Genomic DNA, 23,351 nt, shown 5'->3' on the forward strand with positions numbered 1-23,351 from the left:
TAAAATAAATAAGAAGACAAAAGGGTGCCACGCACTCCCCTTTGTAAATGATGTTGGATCATTTGATCCCACATTGAAAATGTTTAGAAAATAAGCTCTTGAACTCCTCTATATAAAAGGAGCAATGCTCCTTTTACAAACATAATTGCTTGCCCATCAATGTGGGCAAGTATTGAGAAGTCCAAAGATTTATTTTTATTTTATTTTATTTTTTTTGGTACTATTGACCTGATAAATTATGCTGTGGAATTGTCCACCTTGCAAGGTAGACATGATTCTAAAATTGTTCAAAATAATGAATATATTGTTCAACAATTATGAACATATAGTTCTATAATTATGAACATAGTGTTGTGAGCATAATTATGAACATATAGTTATATAATTATGAATATAGAGATTCAAAACTTATTTGGTAAGTAAATGTCAAACGGAAATTAAATAAAATCTATTAATTGGTAATATTATATATGGTATTATATTCTATAATATAATATTATTGTTCAAGTATAATAAAAATATAATTGTTCAAGTATAAAATAAAATTAAAATAATAACGATAACAACAACAACAACAACAATAATAATAATAATAATAATAATAATAATAATAATAATAATAATAATAATAATAATCCAAACAAAACTATATACAAAATAAAATTAAAATAAAAAAAATAATAAGAGGAAGACAAAGGTGGCTCCCTTAGTAAATGATGTGGGATCATTTTGATCCCACATTGAAAATGTTTGAAAAGAGAAACTCTTAATCTCCTCTATATAACCATACAATTGTTTGCCCATCAATATTGGCAAGTATTGAGAAGTCCAAAGGCTTAAGTCCAAAGGCTTTTTATAGTACTATTGACCCGACAAATTATGCTGTGGAATTGTGTCCACCTTGCAAGGTAGACATGGTTCAAAAATAGTTCATAATTATGAATATAATAATCAATATATAGTTCAAAAATTATGAACATAGTGTTGTGAACATAATTATAAACACATAGTTATCTAATTATAAATATAGAGATTCAATAATTGTGAATATCTCTGTATTTATGAATATAGAGTTCAATAATTAAGAATATGAAGTTCAAAGATTATGAATATATAACTTTATAATAATAAACTTATAGTTAAGTATTTATGAACATAGAACTGCAAGGTGGACACGGTTTCACAACCTATTAAAACTCAACGTGTCAAATGGCTCTTATTTAAAAAAACTTATCTTAATGGATTTTTAATTTTTTTTTTAATTTTTTTTTAATTTATTAGGGAGTTTTGGAAAGATTAACCAAAAATGTATATGAGTTGTTTTAGTTTTTAGCAGTTTCGAGCAAATTGAATATAAAATGTTAAACAGACGAATTTCTTAAAATTTTGACGAATTTGTCAGATAATCAAATAACAACAACAACAAAACAACAATAATAATAATCCAAACAAAACTATATACAAAATACAATTAAAATTAAAAACAAAAAAAAAAAAAAACAAAAAAAAAAAAAAAAAAAAGACAAAGGGGAGTCACGGGCTCCATTTGTAAATGATTTTGAGATCATTTTTATCCCACATTGAAAATGTTTGAAAAGAGAGAGCTCATCTATATAAGAGGAACAATGATCCCCTTACAAACATAATTTCTTGCCCATCAATGTGGGCAAGTATTGAGATATCAAAAGGTTCTTATTTAAGAAGCCTCAACTATGTCTTCTTATTTTAGTTTTTATTTATTTATTACTAATGGGGGTTGTATTACTTTTTAGCCACTTGGAGCAAATTACTGAGTTACTATATAATTTTTGGGGGGTTTTGATTAATGTTAAAATGTTAAAATGACGAATTTGTTAAAATTTTGACGAATTTATCAATAATAATCAAATAAATAATAATAATAATAATAATAATAATAATAATAATAATAATAATAATAATATAATATAATAATAATAATAATAGTAATCCAAACAAAACGATATACAAAATAAAATTAAAACTAAAATAAATAAGAAGAAGACAAAAGGGTGTCACGGACTCCCCTTTGTAAATGATGGTGGATCATTTGATCCCACATTGAAAATGTTTAGAAAAAGAGCTCTTGAGCTCCTCTATATAAGAGGAGCAATGCTCCTTTTACAAACATAATTGCTTGCCCATTAATGTGGGCAAGTATTGAGAAGTCCAAAGATTTTTTTTTTTGGCCCATCAATGTGGGCAAGTATTGAGAAGTCCAAAGATTTTTTTTTTTAGTACTATTGACCCGATAAATTATGCTGTGGAATTGTGTTCATCTTGCAAGGTAGACGCGATTCCAAAATTGTTCATAATTATGAATATATTGTTCAACAATTCTGAACATATAGTTCTATAATTATGAACATAGTGTTGTGAGCATAATTATGAATATATAGTTATGTATTTATGAATATAGAGATTCAAAACTTATTTGGTAAGTAAATGTCAAATGGAAATTAAATAAAATCTATTAATCTATTAATTGGTAATATTATATATGGTATTATATTCTATAATATAATATAATTGATAATATTATAGTTCAAGTATAATAAAAATATAATTATTCAAGTATAAAATAAAATTAAAATAATAACAATAACAACAACAATAATAATAATAATAATAATAACAACAACAACAACAATAATAATAATAATAATAATAATAATAATCCAAACAAAACTATATACAAAATAAAATTAAAATTAAAAAAAAATAAGAAAAAGAAGACAAAGATGTGGGATCATTTTTATCCCACATTGAAAATGTTTGGAAAGAGGAGCTCTAGATCTCCTCTATATAAGATGAGCAATGCTCCTCTTACAATCATACAATTGCTGCCCATCAATGTGGGCAAGTATTGAGAAGTCCAAAGGCTTTTTATAGTACTATTGACCTAATAAATTATGTTGTGGAACTGTGTCCACCTTGCAAGGTAGACAATGTTCAAAAATAGTTCATAATTATGAATATAATAAACAATAATCAATAATCAATATATAGTTCAAAAATTATGAACATATAGTTCTATAATAATTATGAACATAGTATTTTGAACATAATTATGAACACATAGTTATCTAATTATGAATATAAAGATTCAATAATTGTGAATATGAAGGTAAAAAATTATGAATATATATCTTTATAGTTATGAACATATAATTCAATAACTATGAACATAGAGTTCTGTAATTATGAATATAGAGTTCAATAATTATGAATATGAAGTTCAAAGATTATGAATATATAGCTTTGTAATAATAAACTTATAGTTCAGTATTTATGAACATAGAACTGCAAGGTGGACATGGTTCCACAACCTATTACAACCCAACGTGTCAAATGTCTCTTATTTAAAAAAAACTTATCTTAATGGATTCTTAATTTTTTTTTTTTAAATTTATTAGGGGGTTTGGGAAAGATTAACCAAAAATGTATATGAGTTGTTTTAGTTTTTAGCAGTTTCGAGCAAATTGTTAAGTTATTAAATAATATTTTTGGTGTTTTGATAAAATATAAAATGTTAAACAGACGAATTTTTTAAATTTTTGACGAATTTGCCAAATAATCAAATTACAACAACAACAACAATAATAATAATAATCCAAACAAAACTATATACAAAATAAAATTAAAATTAAAAAAAAAACAAAAAAAAAAGGACAAAGGGGAGTCACGGGCTCCCTTTGTAAATGATTTTGAGATCATTTTTATCCTACATTGAAAATGTTTGAAAAGAGAGAGCTCCTCTATATAAGAGGAGCAATGATCCCCTTACAAACATAATTTTTTGCCCATCAATGTGGACAAATATTGAGATGTCAAAAGGTTCTTATTTAAGAAGTCTCAACTTTGTCTTCTTATTTTGGTTTTTATTTATTTATTTATTATTTATTTATTATTAATGGGGGTTGTGAAAGATTAACACAAAATGTATGTGTTGTATTAGTTTTTAGCCATTTGGAGCAAATTACTGAGTTACTATATAATTTTTGGGGGTTTTGATTAAAGTTAAAATGTTAAAATGACAAATTTATTAAAATTTTGGCGAATTTATCAAAAATCAAATAAATAATAATAATAATAATAATAATAATAATAATAATAATAATAATAATAATAATATAATAATAATAATCCAAACAAAACGATATACAAAATAAAATTAAAACGAAAATAAATAAGAAGAAGACAAAAGGGTGCCATTGACTCCCCTTTGTAAATGATGTTGTATCATTTGATCCCACATTGAAAATGTTTAGAGAAGGAGTTCTTGAGCTCCTATATATAAGAAGAGCAAAGCTCCTTTTACAAACATAATTGCTTGCCCATCATTGTGGGCAAGTATTGAGAAGTCCAAAGATTTTTTTTTTTTAGTACTATTGACCCGATAAATTATGCTGTGGAATTGTGTCCACCTTGCAAGGTAGACACGATTCCAAAATTGTTTATAATTATGAATATATGGTTCAACAATTATGAACATATAGTTCTATAATTATGAATATAGTGTTGTGAGCATTATTATGAACATATAGTTATGTAATTATGAATATAGAGATTCAAAACTTATTTCGTAAGTAAATGTCAAATAGAAATTAAATAAAATCTATTAATTGATAATATTATATATGATATTATATTCTATAATATAATATAATTGATAATATTATTGTTAGAGTATAAAATAAAATTAAAATAATAACAATAATAACAACAGCAACAACAATAATAGTAATAATAATAATAATCCAAACAAAACTATATACAAAATAAATTTAAAATTAAAAAAAATAAGAAGAAGACAAAGGTGGCCCCCATTAGTAAATGATGTGGGATCATTTTGATCCCACATTGAAAATGTTTGGAAAGAGGAGCTATTGATCTCCTCTATATATCCATACAATTGCTTTCCCATCAGGGCAAGTATTGAGAAGTCCAAAGGCTTTTTACAAATGAGAAGTTTAAAGGCTCTTAATTTTTTTAGTACTATTGATCCAGCAATTTGTGTTGTGGAACCGTATCCATCTTGCAAGATAAACACGGTTTCAAAATTGTTCATAATTATGAATATATATAGTTCTACTATTATGATCATAGTGTTGTGAACATAATTTTGAACATATAATTTAGTAATTATGAACATAGAGTTTTGTAATTGTAAATATAGAGTTCAATAATTATGAATATGAAGTTCAAAGATTATGAATATATAACTTTATAATAATGAACATATAGTTCAGTAATTATAACCATAGACTGTGTCCACCTTGCAAGGTGGACACAATTCCACAGTATAATTATTCGATTGACCCTGTTACATGTATACTTTCTCAACCTATTGAAGACCAACGTGTCAAAATGCTTTTATTTAAGAAACCTTATCTTAATGACTTCTTATTTTAGTTTTTTTTTTAATTTTTTTAATTTATTAGGGGGTTTAAGAAAGATTAACCCAAAATGTATATGAGTTATTTTTGTTTTTAGCAGTTTGGATCAAATTGCTAAGTTATTAAATAATATTTTTGGTGTTTTGATTAAATATAAAATGTTAAACAGACGAATTTCTTAAAATTTTGACGAATTTGTCAAATAATCAAATTAGAATAACAACAACAACAACAATAATAATATCAACAACAACAACAACAATAATAATAACAACAACAACAATAATAATAATAATCCAAAACAAAACTAATATCAACAACAACAACAATAATAATAATAACAACAACAACAACAACAATAATAATAATAATAATAATCCAAAACAAAACTATATACAAAATAAAATTAAAATTTAAAAAAAAAAAATGAGTCACGGGCTCCCTTTGTAAATGATCTAGGATCATTTTGATCGCATATTAAAAATGTTTGAAAAGAGAGAGCAATATCCTCTTACAAACATAATTGCTTGCCCATCAATGTGGACAAATATTGAGATATCAAAATGTTCTTATTTAAGAAGTCTTAACTTTGTCTTCTTATTTTAGTTTTTATTTATTTATTATTTATTATTAGTGGTGGGTTATGAAAGATTAACCCAAGTTATTATATAATTTTTTTGGTGTTTTGATTAAAGTTAAAATGTTAAAATGACGAATTTGTTAAAATTTTGACGAATTTATCAATAATCAAATAATAATAATAATAATAATAATAATAATAATAATAATAATAATAATAATAATAATAATAATAATAATAATAATAATAATAATACAAAAACAAAACAATATACAAAATAAAATTAAAATTAAAAATAAGAAGAAGAAGACAAAAGGGAGCCATGGACTCCCTGTGTAAATGATGTTGGATCATTTTGATCCCATATTGAAAATGTTTGGAAAGAGGAGCTCTTGAACTCCTCTATATATTACTTCTCTTACAAACACAATTGTTTGACCATCAATGTGGGTAAGTATTGATAAGTCCAAAGGCTCTTATTATTATTATTATTATTATTTTTTTTTTAGTACTATTGACCTGAAAAATTACGCTGTGGAACCGTGTCCACCTTGCAAGGTAGACACGGTTCCAAAATTGTTCATAATTATGAATATATAGTTCAAAAATTATGAATATATGGTTCTATAATTATGAATATAGTGTTGTAAACATAATTATGAACTTATAGTTATGTAATTATGAATATAGAGATTCAATAATTGTGAATATGAAGTTCAAAAATTATGAATATATAATTTTATAATTATGAACATATAGTTCAATAATTATGAACATAGAGTTTTGTAATTGTGAATATAGAGTTCAATAATTATGAATATGAAGTTCAGAGATTATGAATATATAGTTTTATAATTATGAACATATAGTTCAGTAATTATGAAAATAGAATTGTGTCCACCTTGCAATGTGGACACGGTTTCACAGCATAATTATTTATAAATAGTCAATGAAAATTAAAAATGAAATGAAAATATTAGGTAAAAATATCATTGCATCTATATTCTAATTGACTAATTGACTAAAAATAAAAAATAAATATTGACTGAAAATGAATCTAATATTACTAATTGACTGAAATTATAAGAGGAAATGAATATTAATAATTGACTGCAAATAAAAAATGATCCATAATTGACCAAAAAAAAAAAAAGAAATGGTCAGATCATTGCATTTTAATTAAGAAATGGAATGGAAATTAAAAATTGGAGGGAAATATTTCAATAATAATATTCTACATTATCAATAGTAAATACATATTTTAAAAAATAGTAAAAGTAAATTAAAAATAGAACGGAAATATTTCAATAATAATATTTACATCATCAATTAAAAATGGAACAAAAATTATGTAAAAATATCATTGCATTTGATATTCTAATTGACTGAAAATATAAAAGGATAACTAATTGAGATTCTACCATTATATATTTTCACCGAAGTAACCTGTCATGTTGGGTTGAAGGTGTTAGCTCTAGATGAACCTGAACAAGATTGTGTTGCCACTACCAATGTCGTCTAGAAAGAGGTTTCAATAATGTGTAAATATAATCGGTGATATTAAGTTTTTTTTTTAAATGAAAAAATTGTTATATATCTAGACAAAAAAAAAAAAAAAAAAAACATATCTTCCATACAAATGAATAAGGATAGCAATTCATTTCTATAACTGAGCTGTTAGAGTACGAGCACATTTGCCTAATTTATGAAAATACTAAACAATGATAAATAAAATCTTTAAAGTTATAGCACCGCATGCATACATCTAGACATTAGCTATTAATTTGAGCAATTATTTGCACAAATTCAAGAAATGATATCATCAAAATATATAAACGATCTAAACCATATCTTTAATTGCACTATATAATATTTGATGTTCTAATTTAAATAATTATATATAAATTCATATATTCTTAACAAATCCATTCCGTGCATCGCACGGGTGCAAATACTAGTACAAACAAAACCCTGAACTTTTAACTTCCCGCCCAATTCCTAAAAAAATCTCTCTTCCTAATAAAATATATTGATTTCTACTTTCCCATTCGTGCAAGGGTCGAAACTAGATGAGGTCGAAAGTTGAGACCGAACCCTGTACGCTAACGGTCTGGAACCCGAAAGTTCTGACTGTTGAGGGGATTGAATTCATCTGTTACGGAATTAATTGTCTATTAATTCCAATTTTTGAATTCTGAATTCAATTTCCAGGTAGTGGCCTGCTGTTATAGCTGTTGGAAGGCAGCTTTAATGTCATTTTTAATTGCCATAATAAAGGCTATTGGCTCCTTCAACCCTATATAAGAAAGGGTAGAGGCAGTAGAGATTTTACACACAGCAATAGAACACGAAAGTTCGTTTTTCCAGCTTCAAAACCTCTCTGCTTCTACTCTTTCTTGGCCTACTGTGTTCATAGCCATTGTCTTGCTCGCCGGATTCCTTGTTTGAGTGCTCAAACATTGAATCATTAGCAAGTTTTATCCTGGGAAGCCTAGGCCACAACGCTCCTAGCATCTTTGGGAGGTGGCAAATAAGGTTTTAAGGAAAGAGTGCTTACTTGACTCTTGCAAAAACCCAACACCAAACACTAGCCAAATTTCTTCATTTTTTCTTCCCTTATTTCCAGAAAAATAATAATCTTATTTTGATTATTATTTGTGTTTTCTACCAACGGTACCAACAATCTTAAAACCTTATATATTTGTTTTCCCGTTGGTGGTCTTCTCGGAATTTCCTTGAAGAAAATGGAGCATCCCGTACTGCCAATTGATGGGGAGGATAATGTTGTTGCGGACAACAATGGAAGAAACGGCAACAATAGCGTTGTTGCGGATAACAGTGGAGGGAATAGCAACAATGTTGCTAATTCCCAAGCTACACCAGTGAACGTTGGTTCACAAGATGGTGGGAGCACTGAGGGATATATTCCCATGTCTCGGGTACCTACGGTACCGAGTGGTTCGGCTGAAAAGCCGGAGAAGTTCACCGGTGTTGGTTCGAACTTCAAGAGGTGGCAACAGAAAATGTTGTTCTACCTAGCAACTCTCGGCCTGGCAAGGTTCTTGTCCGAGAGTGTTCCCGAGTTGAAGGAACAAGATGCACAATCCGTGATGGCAGTTGGCTATTGGAAGGATTCGGACTTCCTTTGCCGAAACTACATCCTGAATGGATTGTGTGACACGCTATATGATGTATATCGAAAGATAAGCACATCAAAAGCGTTGTGGGAAGCTTTGGATCATAAATACCGAAGTGAGGATGCCGGCTCAAAGAAATTTGTAGTTGGCCGATTCTTTGACTTCAAAATGGTTGATTCAAAGACCGTGCTAAGTCAGGTAGAAGATTTGCAATTAATCTTTGATGAGATCCGTGACGAGGGCATGATGCTAAGTGAAGCCTTCCAAGTGGGATCTGTGATCCATTTGTTGCCTCCAGGGTGGAAGGACTTCAAGAACTACCTTAAGCATAAGCGAAAGGAGATGAATCTGGAGGACCTGATCCAGCGACTCAGGATTGAGGAAGGGAACAGGACGAATGATAGGAAAGCTCCTGTCGTTGTTGGCGCTAAGGCCAATGTTGTGGAGCACGGTAAGAGCTCCAAGAGGAACAAGAAGGACAAGCGAAAGCTAGGTCCGAAAGGTGGCGTTACCAAGAACAAGTTTCCTGGTGAATGCTACAATTGTGGCAAGCATGGCCACAGAGCATCTGAATGCAAGGCTCCAAGGAAAAAGAACAAGAGTTCTGAAGCCAATGTTGTTGGAGATAGCAGTCAGAAGGAGGTCGAGATTAGCCTTTCGGCTATGGTGACCAAAGTGAACCTCGTGGGCTCAAACCCTCGTGAATGGTTCATTGATACCGGTGCAACCAGGCACTTGTGTTGCAACCGAGAGATGTTCAACACCTTTGAGACCGTTGAGGGTGAAAAGGTGTGGATGGGAAACTCTGCTCAGTCTGTTGTGGAAGGCATGGGCAAGGTGGTTCTGAAGATGACTTCCGGGAAGGAACTAACATTGAACAACGTGCTGTATGTTCCTGAGCTGAGGAAGAATCTTGTGTATGGCTCTCTGTTGAACAAGCATGGCTTTCGCATGGTGTTCGAGTCCGACAAAGTAGTTTTGTCCAAGTTAGAGATGTTTGTTGGTAAAGGATATGTAACTGATGGGCTGTTTAAGCTCAGTGTAATTCCTGTTATCAATAAAAGCAAAGTTAATTCTGTTTACTTGCTTGAGTCTTCCAATTTATGGCATGGTAGACTAGGTCATGTTAATTTTAATTCTATGCGTAGATTAATTAGCATGGACCATATTCCTAACTTTAATATTGACACAAATAACAAGTGTGAAATTTGTGTTGAGGCAAAACTAACGAAAGTACCTTTCAAATCGGTTGAAAGGGAAACTGAACCACTAGAATTAATCCATAGTGATTTGTGCGATTTTAGATCGATACAAACGAGAGGTGGTAATAAGTATTTTATCACATTTATCGACGATAGCACACGATACTGCTATGTGTATTTGCTTAAGAGCAAAGATGAAGCCGTTGATAAATTCGTTCTTTATAAGAATGAAGTGGAAAACCAACTTAATCGGAGAATTAAGAAGGTTAGAAGCGATAGAGGTGGTGAGTACGAAGCACCTATTGGTGACTTCTGTGCAAGTGTAGGTATAATACACGAACGTACGGCACCTTACTCACCTCAATCGAACGGTGTTGCCGAACGAAAGAATCATACATTGAAAGATATGATGAATGCGATGCTTATAAGTTCGGGCCTACCTCAAGATGCGTGGGGTGAGGCAATTTTGACAAGCAATTACCTTCTGAATAAGGTACCCCGAAAGAAGCTCGATAAGACTCCTTATGAGCTGTGGAACGATAGGAAACCTTCCTACCAGTACCTGAAAGTGTGGGGGTGTCTTGCCAAAGTGTTGGTGCCAACACCTAAGAAAGTAAAGATAGGTCTAAGACGGTGGACTGTATCTTTATTGGCTATGCACATAATAGTAGTGCGTATCGGTTCTTAGTACACGAGTCCCATAATCCGAACGTACACGAGAACACGATAATAGAATCAAGGAATGCATATTTTTTTGAGAATATATTTCCTTGTAGGTCGAATGAGGGACCAAGTACGTCAAAACGAACGTTTGACGAAACTATGGATAATGATAGTGGGGAATCCGAGAGAGAACCCGAGCTCGAGCCGAGACGCAGTAAGCGGGCGAGAGTTGGAAAAACATTCGGTCCTGATTTTCTAACTTACCTGTTAGAGTACGATTCAGGTACTCTAACTTGTTTATTAGAAAATGAACCCGATTTTCTATCTTGTTTGATAGAGAACGAGCCTCGAACGTATGTAGAAGCCGTGACTTCTACGGAAGGACCAATGTGGAAAGAGGCTATAAAAAGTGAAGTGGATTCTATTCTACAGAATCACACTTGGGAACTGGTTGATCTTCCTCCGGGTAGTAAACCCTTAGGATCCAAGTGGGTCTTTAAAAGGAAGATGAAACCGGACGGTTCCATCGAGAAGTATAAGGCTAGGCTTGTAATCAAGGGTTACAGGCAACGCGAGGGCCTCGATTACTTCGACACGTATTCTCCCGTGACGAGAATAAACTCCATTAGGATGATACTTGCCATAGCTGCGTTGCGAAACTTGGAAGTTCATCAAATGGATGTGAAAACCGCTTTCCTAAATGGCGAATTAGATGAGGAAATCTATATGGAACAACCCGAAGGGTTCGTGGTTCCGGGCCAAGAGAGGAAAGTGTGTAAGTTGGTTAAATCGCTCTATGGTTTAAAACAAGCGCCTAAGCAGTGGCACGAGAAGTTTGACCATGCGATGTTAACTAACGGGTTTAGAATAAACGAAAGTGACAAATGTGTCTACGTTAAGGAAACGATAGACGGCTACGTCATTCTTTGTTTATATGTCGATGATATTCTCATCGTTGGTAGTAATGATCGGATGATCAAGTCTACCAAGAACATGTTAAATGCGAGATTTGACATGAAGGATATGGGTTTGACTGATTTAATCCTCGGGATTAGAATCATTAGAAGACCTGATGGTCTCGTGTTAAGCCAATCACATTATATTGACAAAATCCTTGAGAAATTTAACAAGGATGATAGTCAAGTGGCTAGGACACCATTTGATACAAATATTCACCTAACCAAGAACCACGGAGAAGGTATTTCACAAGTGGAATATGCTCGGGTCATTGGTAGTTTGATGTATCTTATGAGCTGTACTAGGCCGGATATTGCCTATGCGGTTAGTAAACTCAGTAGATATACGAGTAACCCCGGTGCTATGCACTGGAAGGCAATAGTAAAGGTTATGAGATACTTGAGGTATACTCGTGATCTTGGACTGCACTACGGGAGATATCCCGCTGTACTTGAAGGGTATAGCGACGCGAATTGGATATCTGATATTAAGGACTCTAAGTCCACGAGTGGCTACGTGTTTACACTAGCCGGTGCAGCCGTTGCATGGAAATCCTCTAAGCAAACTGTGATAGCTAGATCCACGATGGAATCTGAGCTAATAGCCTTGGACAAAGGTTGTGAAGAGGCTGAATGGCTACGCCATTTTATAGAGGATATTCCTAATTGGGAAAGACCGGTACCTCCAATATGTGTGCATTGCGATAGTCAAGCCACAATTGGGAGAGTATAGAGTCATATGTATAATGGTAAGTCTAGGCACGTGCGTCGTAGACATAATACCATTAGACAACTACTCATAACTGGTGTTGTCTCGATTGACTACGTAAAGTCAAAAGACAATATAGCGGATCCGCTGACCAAAGGGTTAGGAAGAGAAGTTGTGGAGAAGTTGACACGAGGAATGGGTTTAATGCCCTTGGACTAAAAAGTTCTATAGTGGATACCCAACCTAGCTGGCACCTAGGTTCAATGGGACAACTAAATTATGGAACGGAGCGCGTCACTGTAGGGGTCTCGGACTCCCTACCACTCCTCGTTAAAACAGTGACTCCCGCAAGAGGCTAGCATGCTAATGCTTTAATGATTCTTGAGTATGCGGGATACTCGAGAAAGAATCACCTATGTTAGAGAGAAGTGAGGGTCGCTTCAAAGGAGAATTGTTGGGCACAATTCTTTAGAAACTCTCGCAGAACCAGGAACGGTGACCCACGACCAAAACGGGCACACTCATGAGAGCAAGAGCATGGTTGGGAGATTCCTGTGTGAGATATGTCATCGTCTACACAAATGGCAGTCGGTTCAAAGACATCGCGTTCTACCGTACAGCCAGTAGAGTAAACATATCTTCACGAGGGAAGGTTCAAAGGGTATAGTGACTCCCTACCTATCCTATGCAGGGATCGATCGTTTGAACACAGTTGTTTCCGATTTCAAAATACCCCGAAAATCAATTTTTCATTCATGTGGGGGATTGTTGGAAAAAATAGCTTAAAATGGCATAAAATGGCATGTTAAGTGGCTATTTTGTGGTACAATTATCAGTGGGGTCCACTTCCGGTTTGGGTCAGGTTAAAGTGGATTCGGATTCTTCGTAGTGAGACGAAGAGATCGATATATTGTACGCTCAAAACGGATAATGGGTGAATGAGATATTGATTCTCAAAGTAGACCCATTTGAGTTGGAAAATGAAAGGAAAAAGTGAGCTTTTGTCCCACATTGCTTTGGAATGAAGATTTTCCCCCCTTATATACAAGAGCTCTTTTGAAGCTTGTAGAATTGTATAGCATAGAGGCTCTCTCACGCGAGGGGGGGGGGGGTGGGGGGGTGCAAATCAAATTCCAACTATCAAGCCCGAGCTCGTGTGCGCCGGCACTTGGGGGTACGAATGTCGTCCGAAAATTGGCTGGCCTTGCGGGCTAAGTTATGCCAAACTTCGGTATCATTTTCCAACTGGTATAGCCACTTGGTTCGGCCAGAACCGAACCGAGAGCACCTACTCTCGTGCTACAAGAGAGCACGAGAGGTTGTGGTGCACCGAGAGCACAACTCTCGTGCAACAGCCATAATAAAGGCTATTGGCTCCTTCAACCCTATATAAGAGAGGGTAGATGCAGTAGAGATTTTACACACAGCAATAGAACACGAAAGTTCGTTTTTCCAGCTTCAAAACCTCTCTGCTTCTACTCTTTCTTGGCCTACTGTGTTCATAGTCATTGTCTTGCTCGCCGGATTCCTTGTTTGAGTGCTCAAACATTGAATCATTAGCAAGTTTTATCCTGGGAAGCCTAGGCCACAACGATCCTAGCATCTTTGGGAGGTGGCAAATAAGATTTTAAGGAAAGAGTGCTTACTTGACTCTTGCAAAAACCCAACACCAAACACTAGCCAAATTTCTTCATTTTTTCTTCCCTTATTTCCAGAAAAATAATAATCTTATTTTGATTATTATTTGTGTTTTCTACCAACGGTACCAACACTAATTTCATTCTCCTTCGTTGGAGAAGCCAGCGACCAAAATGGTGTAGCCGGCTTCTCCAGCGAAGGGGAAGGCCACCTCCTTCGCTGGAGAAATCGGTGACCGGTGTCTCCGACGACTAAATAAAAAAAAAAAAAAAAGCAAACGCAAGTTAGAGATGCATTTGTATTTGACCAATTCTGACATCAAATGCATTTCCCAAACATTTTTTTTCATATTTTTGTCCACAAAAAAGGGGGAGACATTTGAGAAATGAATGCATCTTCTTTCACATTTCAGTCTTTTTCCCTGCAGAAGACGGGAGACTTTAAGAATAAGGAGTCTAAATACAAAGAGAAGAAGAGAGAATAGTGATAAAGCTTGATTATTTGCATTCATGTTTTAATTTAGCAATAACAATTAGTTTGTACTCCAGATAATCACCAAAATTGTCGCAATAACATAATGTCATTAAACCAATTTATAGTATTTTCCTATGAATGTTCAGCAAGGATCCGTGGCGCAATGGTAGCGCGTCTGACTCCAGATCAGAAGGTTGCGTGTTCGATTCACGTCGGGTTCAATCCCCTTGATCCATACTTTTTGAGATTGTTTGGCTGCGGTTCAGCTCAAAATCGAATTCTATTATACTTTGCACAGCAAAATTGGAAGTTCATCTTCTGCAAATGCACTTCACTCTCCGCATCCATTGATACCCAAATTCTGCTATACATTACCACCCAGCAAACAACAATGGCTCATCTCTTGGGAAGATTCTCCGCTCCTTTCATCGTCAGGCCAACCGCCGTCTCCGCTTCTGCTTCTGCCTCCTCCAACAACCAATCTTCCCTCTCCTACGGCCTCGATGCCAGCTTCATCAAGCGGGCGGCGGAGCTCGCCGATAAATCCGCCGGATTCACCGCCCCTCACCCCAATTTCGGTTGCGTGATTGCCGCCGCCGACGATGGCGGACGAGGAGGCGCCGCGACGGTGGGGGAGGGGTATTTGTATGCGGAGGGGACCACGGCTGCTGAGGTGCAGGCGGTGGAGGCTGCTGGGGAGCTCTGTAGAGGCGCCGTTGCTTATCTGAATATGGAACCCGGCGACTCGGGTAGTGACACCACTGCCGTCTCTGCTCTTATCCAGGTGGCTTTAAATGCTCATTTCACCCTTTTCCATCTTTCATTTCTGCTACATTTGAACACCACTGGTTAAAAGTGAAGAATACACGACAAGTATAAGGGAAAGTTTTCATTTCTATAATTCTATCGGAAGCTTAGAAGTTTATAGTGGTATTCATTTAGTCAATGTGGTTAACTGAAGAGAAATTCAACTAAATAGGTAAAAGGTGCACCTGTTTAGCATCGAAATGTGATTGAAAATGTTTATAGTATGCACATGATTTGGTTCTGAAGGTCTGAACTAAGTGTAACTAATGAATGCTGATTAGGCAGGAATTTCAAGAGTTGTCATTGGGATTCGCCATCCTCTGCAACATCTTCGGGGAAGTGCAATCCGTGCACTAAGAAGTGAAGGTCTACAGGTTGATGTGTTAGGAGAGGATCTAGATAGCAAAATTTTTGAGGTAACTTGTTTACTTGTTTGTCTCTTCCTTAGAAGGAGGTTGAGCTTGTATATATTTAGTGATTGGAAATTGTCTTAATTGATTGGTTGAGAAATGAATTTTTAAATGATTGAATTCTGCTAGAATCAGTATGCAGTCTTCTGCACCAAAAAGAATCACTTGGACTGGTCACTAATTAGTGTCTATGAGAATCTTCCCTGATGTGGTGATATTTTAATTGAAAATTTGATCTCTGTCCTATTAACTAATCACAATATTTGCCTATCATCTCATAGTGTTTCAGTCAACTTGTAGGTGTGATGCTTGAATCTACTATGATGGTCATTGGATCATAACTATTTAATTGCACATCAAAGTCCCACTTCATACAGGCAGATGCATTTCTTATAATTATATTTTCCCTATCTCTTGAATATACTGTTTCTTTACATAACAAAATAAATTAATTGCAATTGATCATCTAAGTTCTTTACTATTTTAACTTCATGGTTTTAAAAATCTGATCTTGTATATTTGTTGATTGTATATCGGTAACTATCTTTCTTTGCTTAGCAATTGAAATTTCACAGTGGTCCTAAGTCATCCACAGGGGATGTGAACTTTTTTTTTTTTTTTTTAAGTTTTTGTGTTCTTATAGTTTGCTGTGTTTCCAGGAAGCTCTTAAATCCTGCCTTATCGTCAATGCACCTTTGCTTTATAGAGCTGCTTGCCAAGTTCCATTTTCTGTTCTTAAATATGCAATGACCCTTGATGGTGAAGACACTGCCTTTACTATTTATTCTAGTGACTTTATATCTTTTGAAGTTTTAAGTTTATTTACTTTAGTGTTTCATGGTTAGAGGATGAACTCTAACAAATTGGAAAAGTGGCTCATTTTCATATCTCTTTTGATCAGGGAAAATTGCTGCTAGTAGTGGACATGCATCTTGGATCAGCAGCAAAAAGTCAAGAAGTCGAGTTTTTGAATTGCGGGGACGAAGTGATGCTGTCATTGTTGGAGGAAATACTGTGCGTAAAGATAGTATGCATCCTTTTAGCCATTCTCTTGTACTTTGACAGGAATTGTAGAATATGTTATTGCCTCTTTAGATCATCTTTAGTGGGGAATAGGGATGATAAAGATATTCTAATGCTGGTGCATCTAACAAAACTTTGGTGTTTAGATCCACGCTTGACTGCTAGACATGGAGGTGGCCATATACCCCGCCGAATTGTGATGTCACAATCTCTAAATCTTCCTGATGAAGCTAATATTTGGGATGTTGCTGAAGTCCCTTCTATAGTTGCAACACAAAGAGGTGCTAGAAGAAGCTTTCAAAAATTTCTCGCTTCCAAAGGGGTTGAAGTAGTAGAGTTTGACATCTTAGACCCAAGAGATGTTATGGGGTACCTTTATGATCGTGGTTACCTCTCTGTATTGTGGGAGTGTGGAGGGGCACTGGCTGCTTCTGCAATTTCATCTGGAGTCATACACAGGGTATGAGTTGACACTTTCATTTTCTAAAATTTATTTTTAATGCTAGTATCAATATCATACTATCATTTAATCCTTGACTTTCTTGTCATCTAATTTTTATTTTTTAAATTTTTTTTAAAGAATAGAAAATGGAAGATGATATGGGATCTGTCCTCACAATTTGTCAAAGTTACCTGCAACAATGATTTGTTTATCTTTTTTATTACTTGTATATTTATGAGCTTTTATTGTGAATGGAAGAGATATCTTTCTTCAGGTTACGTTGGTAGTCTCTTCAAGTACATTCTTCTATTTGTACACTCTGTATATTGAAACTTAAAAGTGTCCTCTCTTCATTTTTATGAAGCCTGCATGCATTTTTGGTATATAGTGTGTCCTTCTTGTCATAGATTTCAAACCTTGATGCAGGTGCATGCATTTGTTGCGCCAAAAATTATAGGTGGAAAAAATGCACCAACTCCAGTGAGTGATCTTGGAATGGTAGAGATGACACAAGCTTTGGAATTGATTGATGTTTGCTATGAGCAGGTCAACTTGTTGCTATGCCTATATTTTAATCAATTACATATGATCTTCCTGTGTCGTTTACCTCTACTGTCACTTTCGTCTATGTTGCATGTGTTGGACATGCATTGGATTTGTAGAACAGTGGGGGTACAGATTCATTTATTTAATGTATATATAACTATTGAGAACTTTTTAATGGTACAATGAGTTGTGCTAATATATGACTAGTCCAAAGTTAGAATTACTACTAATATACCATTAAGAAGTTGCATTATTGGGGTGGGTGGGGAGACAAGTAAAATGAATGAGGAGTTAGGCCTATGTGTAATAGTTTTCCTGAACCTATCATACCGTTGCTGATGCACCTTTGAATTAATTAACAATGAACACAAGAGGCATTACAGGCAACACCTATTTTATTGAAGGAAATATGTGTTAGGATGTGCGAAAAGCACGGAGTTTTGGTTATTGCAAAATGTAATCATGAAGAATAGATGCCCAAATGGAGATAATATGATTGCTCGAACTCTTGCATATGTAACCTATGTGTGAACTTAGGTACTTTCTGGTAAAAGATAAACATTTGGCTAGCTATGATTTTACGCAAGCATGTCTATGTTCAACATCTCCGTTACTTTTTGCTTTGGTAAAGAGTTTAATAAGGGAGAGAAGTTACATATCTCAATCAATTGTTTATTGGGAAAAATGCTAGCAATGCTTAAATATTCATTTGACCACTAGGATACTCATTTTTCCCAACTTTTAATAATTCAAATAAAAACTGCATCAATGTATACCATATCCATGTGACCATGTGATGCAAGTCTGTCTGTCTCAATTTCAATTTTAAGCTTTAAAGTAACATAGTTTAGGAGTGGAAGCATCCTTTAGAGGAGGTAGATAATGTTCTTGTTTGCCTTCAATATAAAATTCTTCAAAATATTATCTAGATGCTCACTACTAAAGATGTGGTTTGCAGATTGGACCTGACATGCTTGTTAGTGGATTTCTTCATCCAGTTCCAGACCTCACGCCTGTTATTCCGTCTGTAGAAGAAACTTCTGAAATTGATCCTACCATTTCTCCTTATGAATCAAGCATCATATTCTTTTATAAAACATGGGAGCAGTATGGTTCCTTTTCAAACTTCTCTCACCACCCAATTCAAATGCCTGATGAAACCGGAGATACTGTCACCTGGTCCAGTGTAGAGCATTATTACCAGGTACCTTGAATATAAGCTTAGAGTTTCTTGAATTTACTGTCTTTTAGACTCTTTTCTTATTGCTTTTTGTTCAATTTGAAGGCACAGAAATTTACCGGAGTGCCTGATCCTGTGGCTCAAAACTGTATTGAAGACATAAAAAATGTAAAGAGCCCCGAGGAAGCAGCACGTATGGGAAGGAGAATACAGAGGCAACGACCTGATCTGGTATGGCTTCAATTCGTGCTATATGTAATGCATATTTAAGAGTTGGGATGTAGAATAAAGTCCTAGCTGCAAATTTAAGATCCATTATACCAGTGTCTAGCTTTTCTGGATTTGGAAGCCCAGCACAACGGCAAGGTGGGATGTATTATAGTCGTAACATTATTTTCTTGTGACATTCACCTAGTTGTCTTGAAAAACAGGAGGTTCAATTCTTTAAAAGACTACATTACCCTTAGCTTTAGATTTAATACTAAGTTTCACATTTGGCCTAAAACGATACTAGTATGTACATGCAGGTAAGGTCAGATTGGGAATCCATCAAGGTTGATGTCATGTATAAGGCCTTGAAATGCAAGTTCACAACATATCCTCATCTAGAGTCTTTGTTGGTTGCAACAGCAGGATCGGTTCTCGTAGAAGGCTCACCCCATGATCTCTTTTGGGGAGGGGGCCGGGATGGAGAAGGTCTAAATTATCTCGGAAGACTGCTGATGCGGCTGAGATCTGAGTTTCTAGACAAGAAGAGTTCAGCATCAAATAAAAACTCAATTGACCAACAAGCAATCGGAAATAAACCCAAGTAAGTGCGGTGTAAACAAAATAGTAGATCAAAGCTCCCTTTGGAAGAGTGGTGAGATTGGAGCTCCCTGATAGTAGACCGCTCCAACCGCTCTCCCAAGTATGCTTAAATTAGTTGAATAAATAAGATCATCCACGTTTTTTTTTTTTTTGAGGTTTTCAGATCTAAAAACTGGGTTTTTACACTAATGGGAGGCATGTTTTTTCTCAAATTTTACTCCTGCAAATGTTTTGTGGGTCAAGAGAGAGATGGCAGGCTACTGCCTTTGTGCGCGTTGGGCACATTCAGCTCCCAACCGAGCACCCTGTGTTTTTTTTTTTCCTTCTCTTCTCTCTCTCCTAGTTGGTACCTCAAAAACCACAAAAAATAAAAGTCATTGCTATTGCTCTAACGTCGTCGATCATTGTTGATTAAAATGTTTTTTTTTTTATGAAAGAGTTGTTGATTAAAATGTTGATTGATATAGACTTCATATTACATGACCAAAACTTGAAAGTGCAAATAGGCTTAAAACACTCTTTGTTTGTTTTGGCATACCATTTCTCTCCTTCACCAAATCTTTCACAGGCAGTTTCGAGTTACAAATGAATCAGATACAGAAGATGAATCCTATCAGTGTTTGCTAATATCAATCATAACCTGAGAAAATGCAAAAAAAACAAAAACATATTCTAAAATGAAAACAATTCTCTTCAGCTCCAGTTACAATCACCTACTTTTCTTGGTCTTGGTTGATCTAGGAGGAGGAAGTGTTCCAAAAACGATGTCCCAGAAAGTGTTGGTGATTCCAAACCCTTTATCCTGGTTCCTGAAGTGATGATCCATGTGGAATCTCTACAATGCACAAACAACTCTCAATCAACACACCAAAAGTTTACCATTTTTGTTCAAACACAAGAGCTCATTCATACCTTTAGAGATTGGGACACCCCGGTTAACGGCTTTCCATGGTGCAAATAGTAGTGGGTGCAATCATAAATGATATATCCCAACAACGCTCCTCCAAGTATGGCATAAACATAAATTGAAGGAGCTAGAAGTTTAACCAGACCCCATAACTAAAAACCAAAAAAAAAAAAGAAGAGGTTATTATAAACATATGTATGGTTTGTCTAGTTGAAATAGGAATAGCAACTATACATACAGGCATGAGCATAATCGCAGTGGCAGCAGGGGGGAAAACCAGCCTCATCCCATCCATAGGGTGCTTGTGATGGCAACCGTGCATCATATAGTGAAACGTGTTCGCCCTGCAATTCATATAAACCCGCAATCACTATCTGAGATTGCCTTGTAACCTTCTAGCAAAGGACCACAAGGAGATAAACCAGTCAAGGCAGCCAAGGACCACAAGGAGGTAAACCAGTCAAGGCAGCCCATAGCGCCTAACTAACTCAAACCAAGAAAGTCAATAGACTACTCAGGCTAAGAGCTGAACTCGTAACCTTGTCATTACTAAGTCGACATTACAATGTAAGATGTCACTCTAGAACGAATGGCTTACCAATATCCTCGTGTTTTAACGTGGAAAAGAAAGCGGTGTAGAGTGTATTCCAGCAATGTCCAGGCAGCTAAGCTGGCAAGAAGAGATATAGCCAGCTGAGGAGTGGGTAGTCCCATGTTTACAGAGGTTGAAGCAAACCACCACACAACTGGTAGCCATATGGTTGGAATTGCCCACCATGGGGTGCGAGTCAAGAACTGCATCATATCACCACACAATTAGTATAAATACTCATCATCTATAATATTGGAAAATTCAAAAGTGTCTTTGTGATTCTTGAAAAATATATGAAAATGCTATTATTAATTACCTCCAAAAACCCATTTGCAAAGAATCTTGGGCTTTCTTTGCTAACAATCGGTTTATGAACCCACTCATCATAAGCATCACCAAGATGGCCAACCTAAAAAATTAGTAGCTTTTGTAGTTGAGTCAAAGCAATATAAAATGTTATATTGAAAAAATGGAATGGTTAGAGGTGTGACCTGGAAAACAAGTGGCTTGCTCAAATCCACTGTGAATCCCTGTGCCGCCATCTTGGCACCTTGTTTCACACCATTAAAAAAAAAAGTAAAAAAAAAAAAAAGAGATGAATATACAAAAATTCAACTTTTCTCGTAAAAATATTAAGTAAATCTCACAAAACAGGTTAACGGCAAATCCAGTGTTGCAAAAATTGCGCCTAGGCGCCGATTGCGGTGGGAGGCCGCCGCCGTGGCCGGCGGCCGGTTGCCGGTTCGACGATTTTATTATTTTTTCTTTTATTTTTTTTGTTGAAAATGTGGTAAAAGTTTCGGAAGGTATAACTTTTGACTCAATTGTTTGATTTGGACAAATTTTTTTTTCAAATTGTGTATTTTTTTTGAGATCTATACACCACAAAAGGTTTGGTCCACTAATTTCTCACAAAAATGCTTCTATAGCTCTTAATTTTAGTTTTTTTTTTTTTTTTTACTATTTAGATGGTTTAAACAATTTTTGAACAATTTTACAACCACTTTCGTAAATAGTTTTTAAGGAATAACTATGGAAACCTTATGTTTTATTACTAAATTTTGAAAATTTTTAATTTTTAATTTTTAATTTTATTTTTAATTAAAATAATAATAAAAAATCGGCGTTAAGCGCCCCCTTGGCGCCTAACGTTTTTTGCAACATTAGGCAAATCACACAAAGGCAAATCACACAAAGACTCAGCCATCTGCTCTTAAAAATACACTCTTAATCTCATATAAAGTTAGTCATATCTTAAAATTGTGATTGAATGATCGGTGATTCTTGACGAAAAATTAATGCATTCTCCACTTTATAGAAACAAGCTAATAAGATTCAAATATAACTCAAGAACCTAATTAACATAATGTAATATGAAGTATGAAAAGATCATGAAAATAGGATATGAGATACATACAAGAGTTGGGAGTGTGAAAAGTTGATGAGGATTGAAACATTATGAACTAACCTGTGACAATGCTGGATGGAGATATCTTCAATAATTTTTTATTTTTTTTTTTATTTTTGGGAAATAAAGTTCCTTTTTATTTAATTCATGAGTAATGGAGGAGGGATGAAAGCCTAATGTTTGAAGCTTTGGACTCCCATATAAATGTTGGGGGATGGAGGTGAAGCTAGATGGTTTTGAGATTGTGATGGAAAATCACTTGGAAAACTAAGCCAAACTTGAACGAATTCTCAGGGGAGCCAAACAATAAGTTGTTAGCCATATATTTTAACATTTTCAAACAAAAAAATTATAATTAAATTTTAAAAATACATTTTTTAATTTTTTTTTTAAAATGGATAGATGTTTATAGACTTAGGTGAAAATGAAAATGGATTGTCTTGTTGTTTC

At 34.4% G+C, this 23,351-nt stretch overlaps 2 protein-coding genes and 1 non-coding gene across 3 annotated transcripts; 2 read left to right on the forward strand and 1 right to left on the reverse strand.

The window, feature by feature from the left end:
* The first annotated feature begins 14,925 nt into the window (after positions 1-14,925).
* On the forward strand, positions 14,926-14,997 carry TRNAW-CCA. The gene has a single exon. It is a non-coding gene; the product is annotated as a tRNA-Trp (tRNA).
* An 18-nt stretch (positions 14,998-15,015) lies between these two features.
* On the forward strand, positions 15,016-20,146 carry LOC109153310 (riboflavin biosynthesis protein PYRR, chloroplastic). Its single transcript, XM_019301201.1, has 9 exons — positions 15,016-15,560; positions 15,865-15,999; positions 16,653-16,752; positions 16,895-17,020; positions 17,163-17,476; positions 17,885-18,004; positions 18,963-19,208; positions 19,290-19,415; positions 19,712-20,146. Exons 1-9 carry the CDS (start codon positions 15,168-15,170, stop codon positions 19,997-19,999), a joined length of 1,848 nt encoding a protein of 615 aa, XP_019156746.1. The 5' UTR covers positions 15,016-15,167; the 3' UTR covers positions 20,000-20,146.
* A 351-nt stretch (positions 20,147-20,497) lies between these two features.
* LOC109153311 (dihydroceramide fatty acyl 2-hydroxylase FAH2-like) lies at positions 20,498-23,079 on the reverse strand. Its single transcript, XM_019301202.1, has 7 exons — positions 22,962-23,079; positions 21,985-22,043; positions 21,810-21,902; positions 21,500-21,696; positions 21,140-21,245; positions 20,907-21,053; positions 20,498-20,829 (listed from the first exon to the last, which is right to left on the reverse strand). Exons 2-7 carry the CDS (start codon positions 22,033-22,035, stop codon positions 20,704-20,706), a joined length of 720 nt encoding a protein of 239 aa, XP_019156747.1. The 5' UTR covers positions 22,036-22,043; positions 22,962-23,079; the 3' UTR covers positions 20,498-20,703.
* Positions 23,080-23,351: the final 272 nt, after the last annotated feature.

This window comes from Ipomoea nil, unplaced genomic scaffold, assembly GCF_001879475.1.
Source record: "Ipomoea nil cultivar Tokyo-kokei standard unplaced genomic scaffold, Asagao_1.1 scaffold2480, whole genome shotgun sequence".
Classification (NCBI taxonomy): domain Eukaryota; kingdom Viridiplantae; phylum Streptophyta; class Magnoliopsida; order Solanales; family Convolvulaceae; genus Ipomoea; species Ipomoea nil.

Coding starts and splice junctions, on each gene's coding strand:
- LOC109153311 (XM_019301202.1), bottom strand. CDS start 22,035: ATGGCGGCACAGGGATTCACAGTGGATTTGAGCAAGCCACTTGTTTTC. Junction 21,697..21,809: donor TTGCAAATGGGTTTTTGGAG/GTAATTAATAAT, acceptor GATATGATGCAG/TTCTTGACTCGCACCCCATG. Junction 21,246..21,499: donor GTTAAAACACGAGGATATTG/GTAAGCCATTCG, acceptor TATGAATTGCAG/GGCGAACACGTTTCACTATA.
- LOC109153310 (XM_019301201.1), top strand. CDS start 15,168: ATGGCTCATCTCTTGGGAAGATTCTCCGCTCCTTTCATCGTCAGGCCA. Junction 15,561..15,864: donor CCGTCTCTGCTCTTATCCAG/GTGGCTTTAAAT, acceptor AATGCTGATTAG/GCAGGAATTTCAAGAGTTGT. Junction 17,021..17,162: donor AAATACTGTGCGTAAAGATA/GTATGCATCCTT, acceptor TTTGGTGTTTAG/ATCCACGCTTGACTGCTAGA.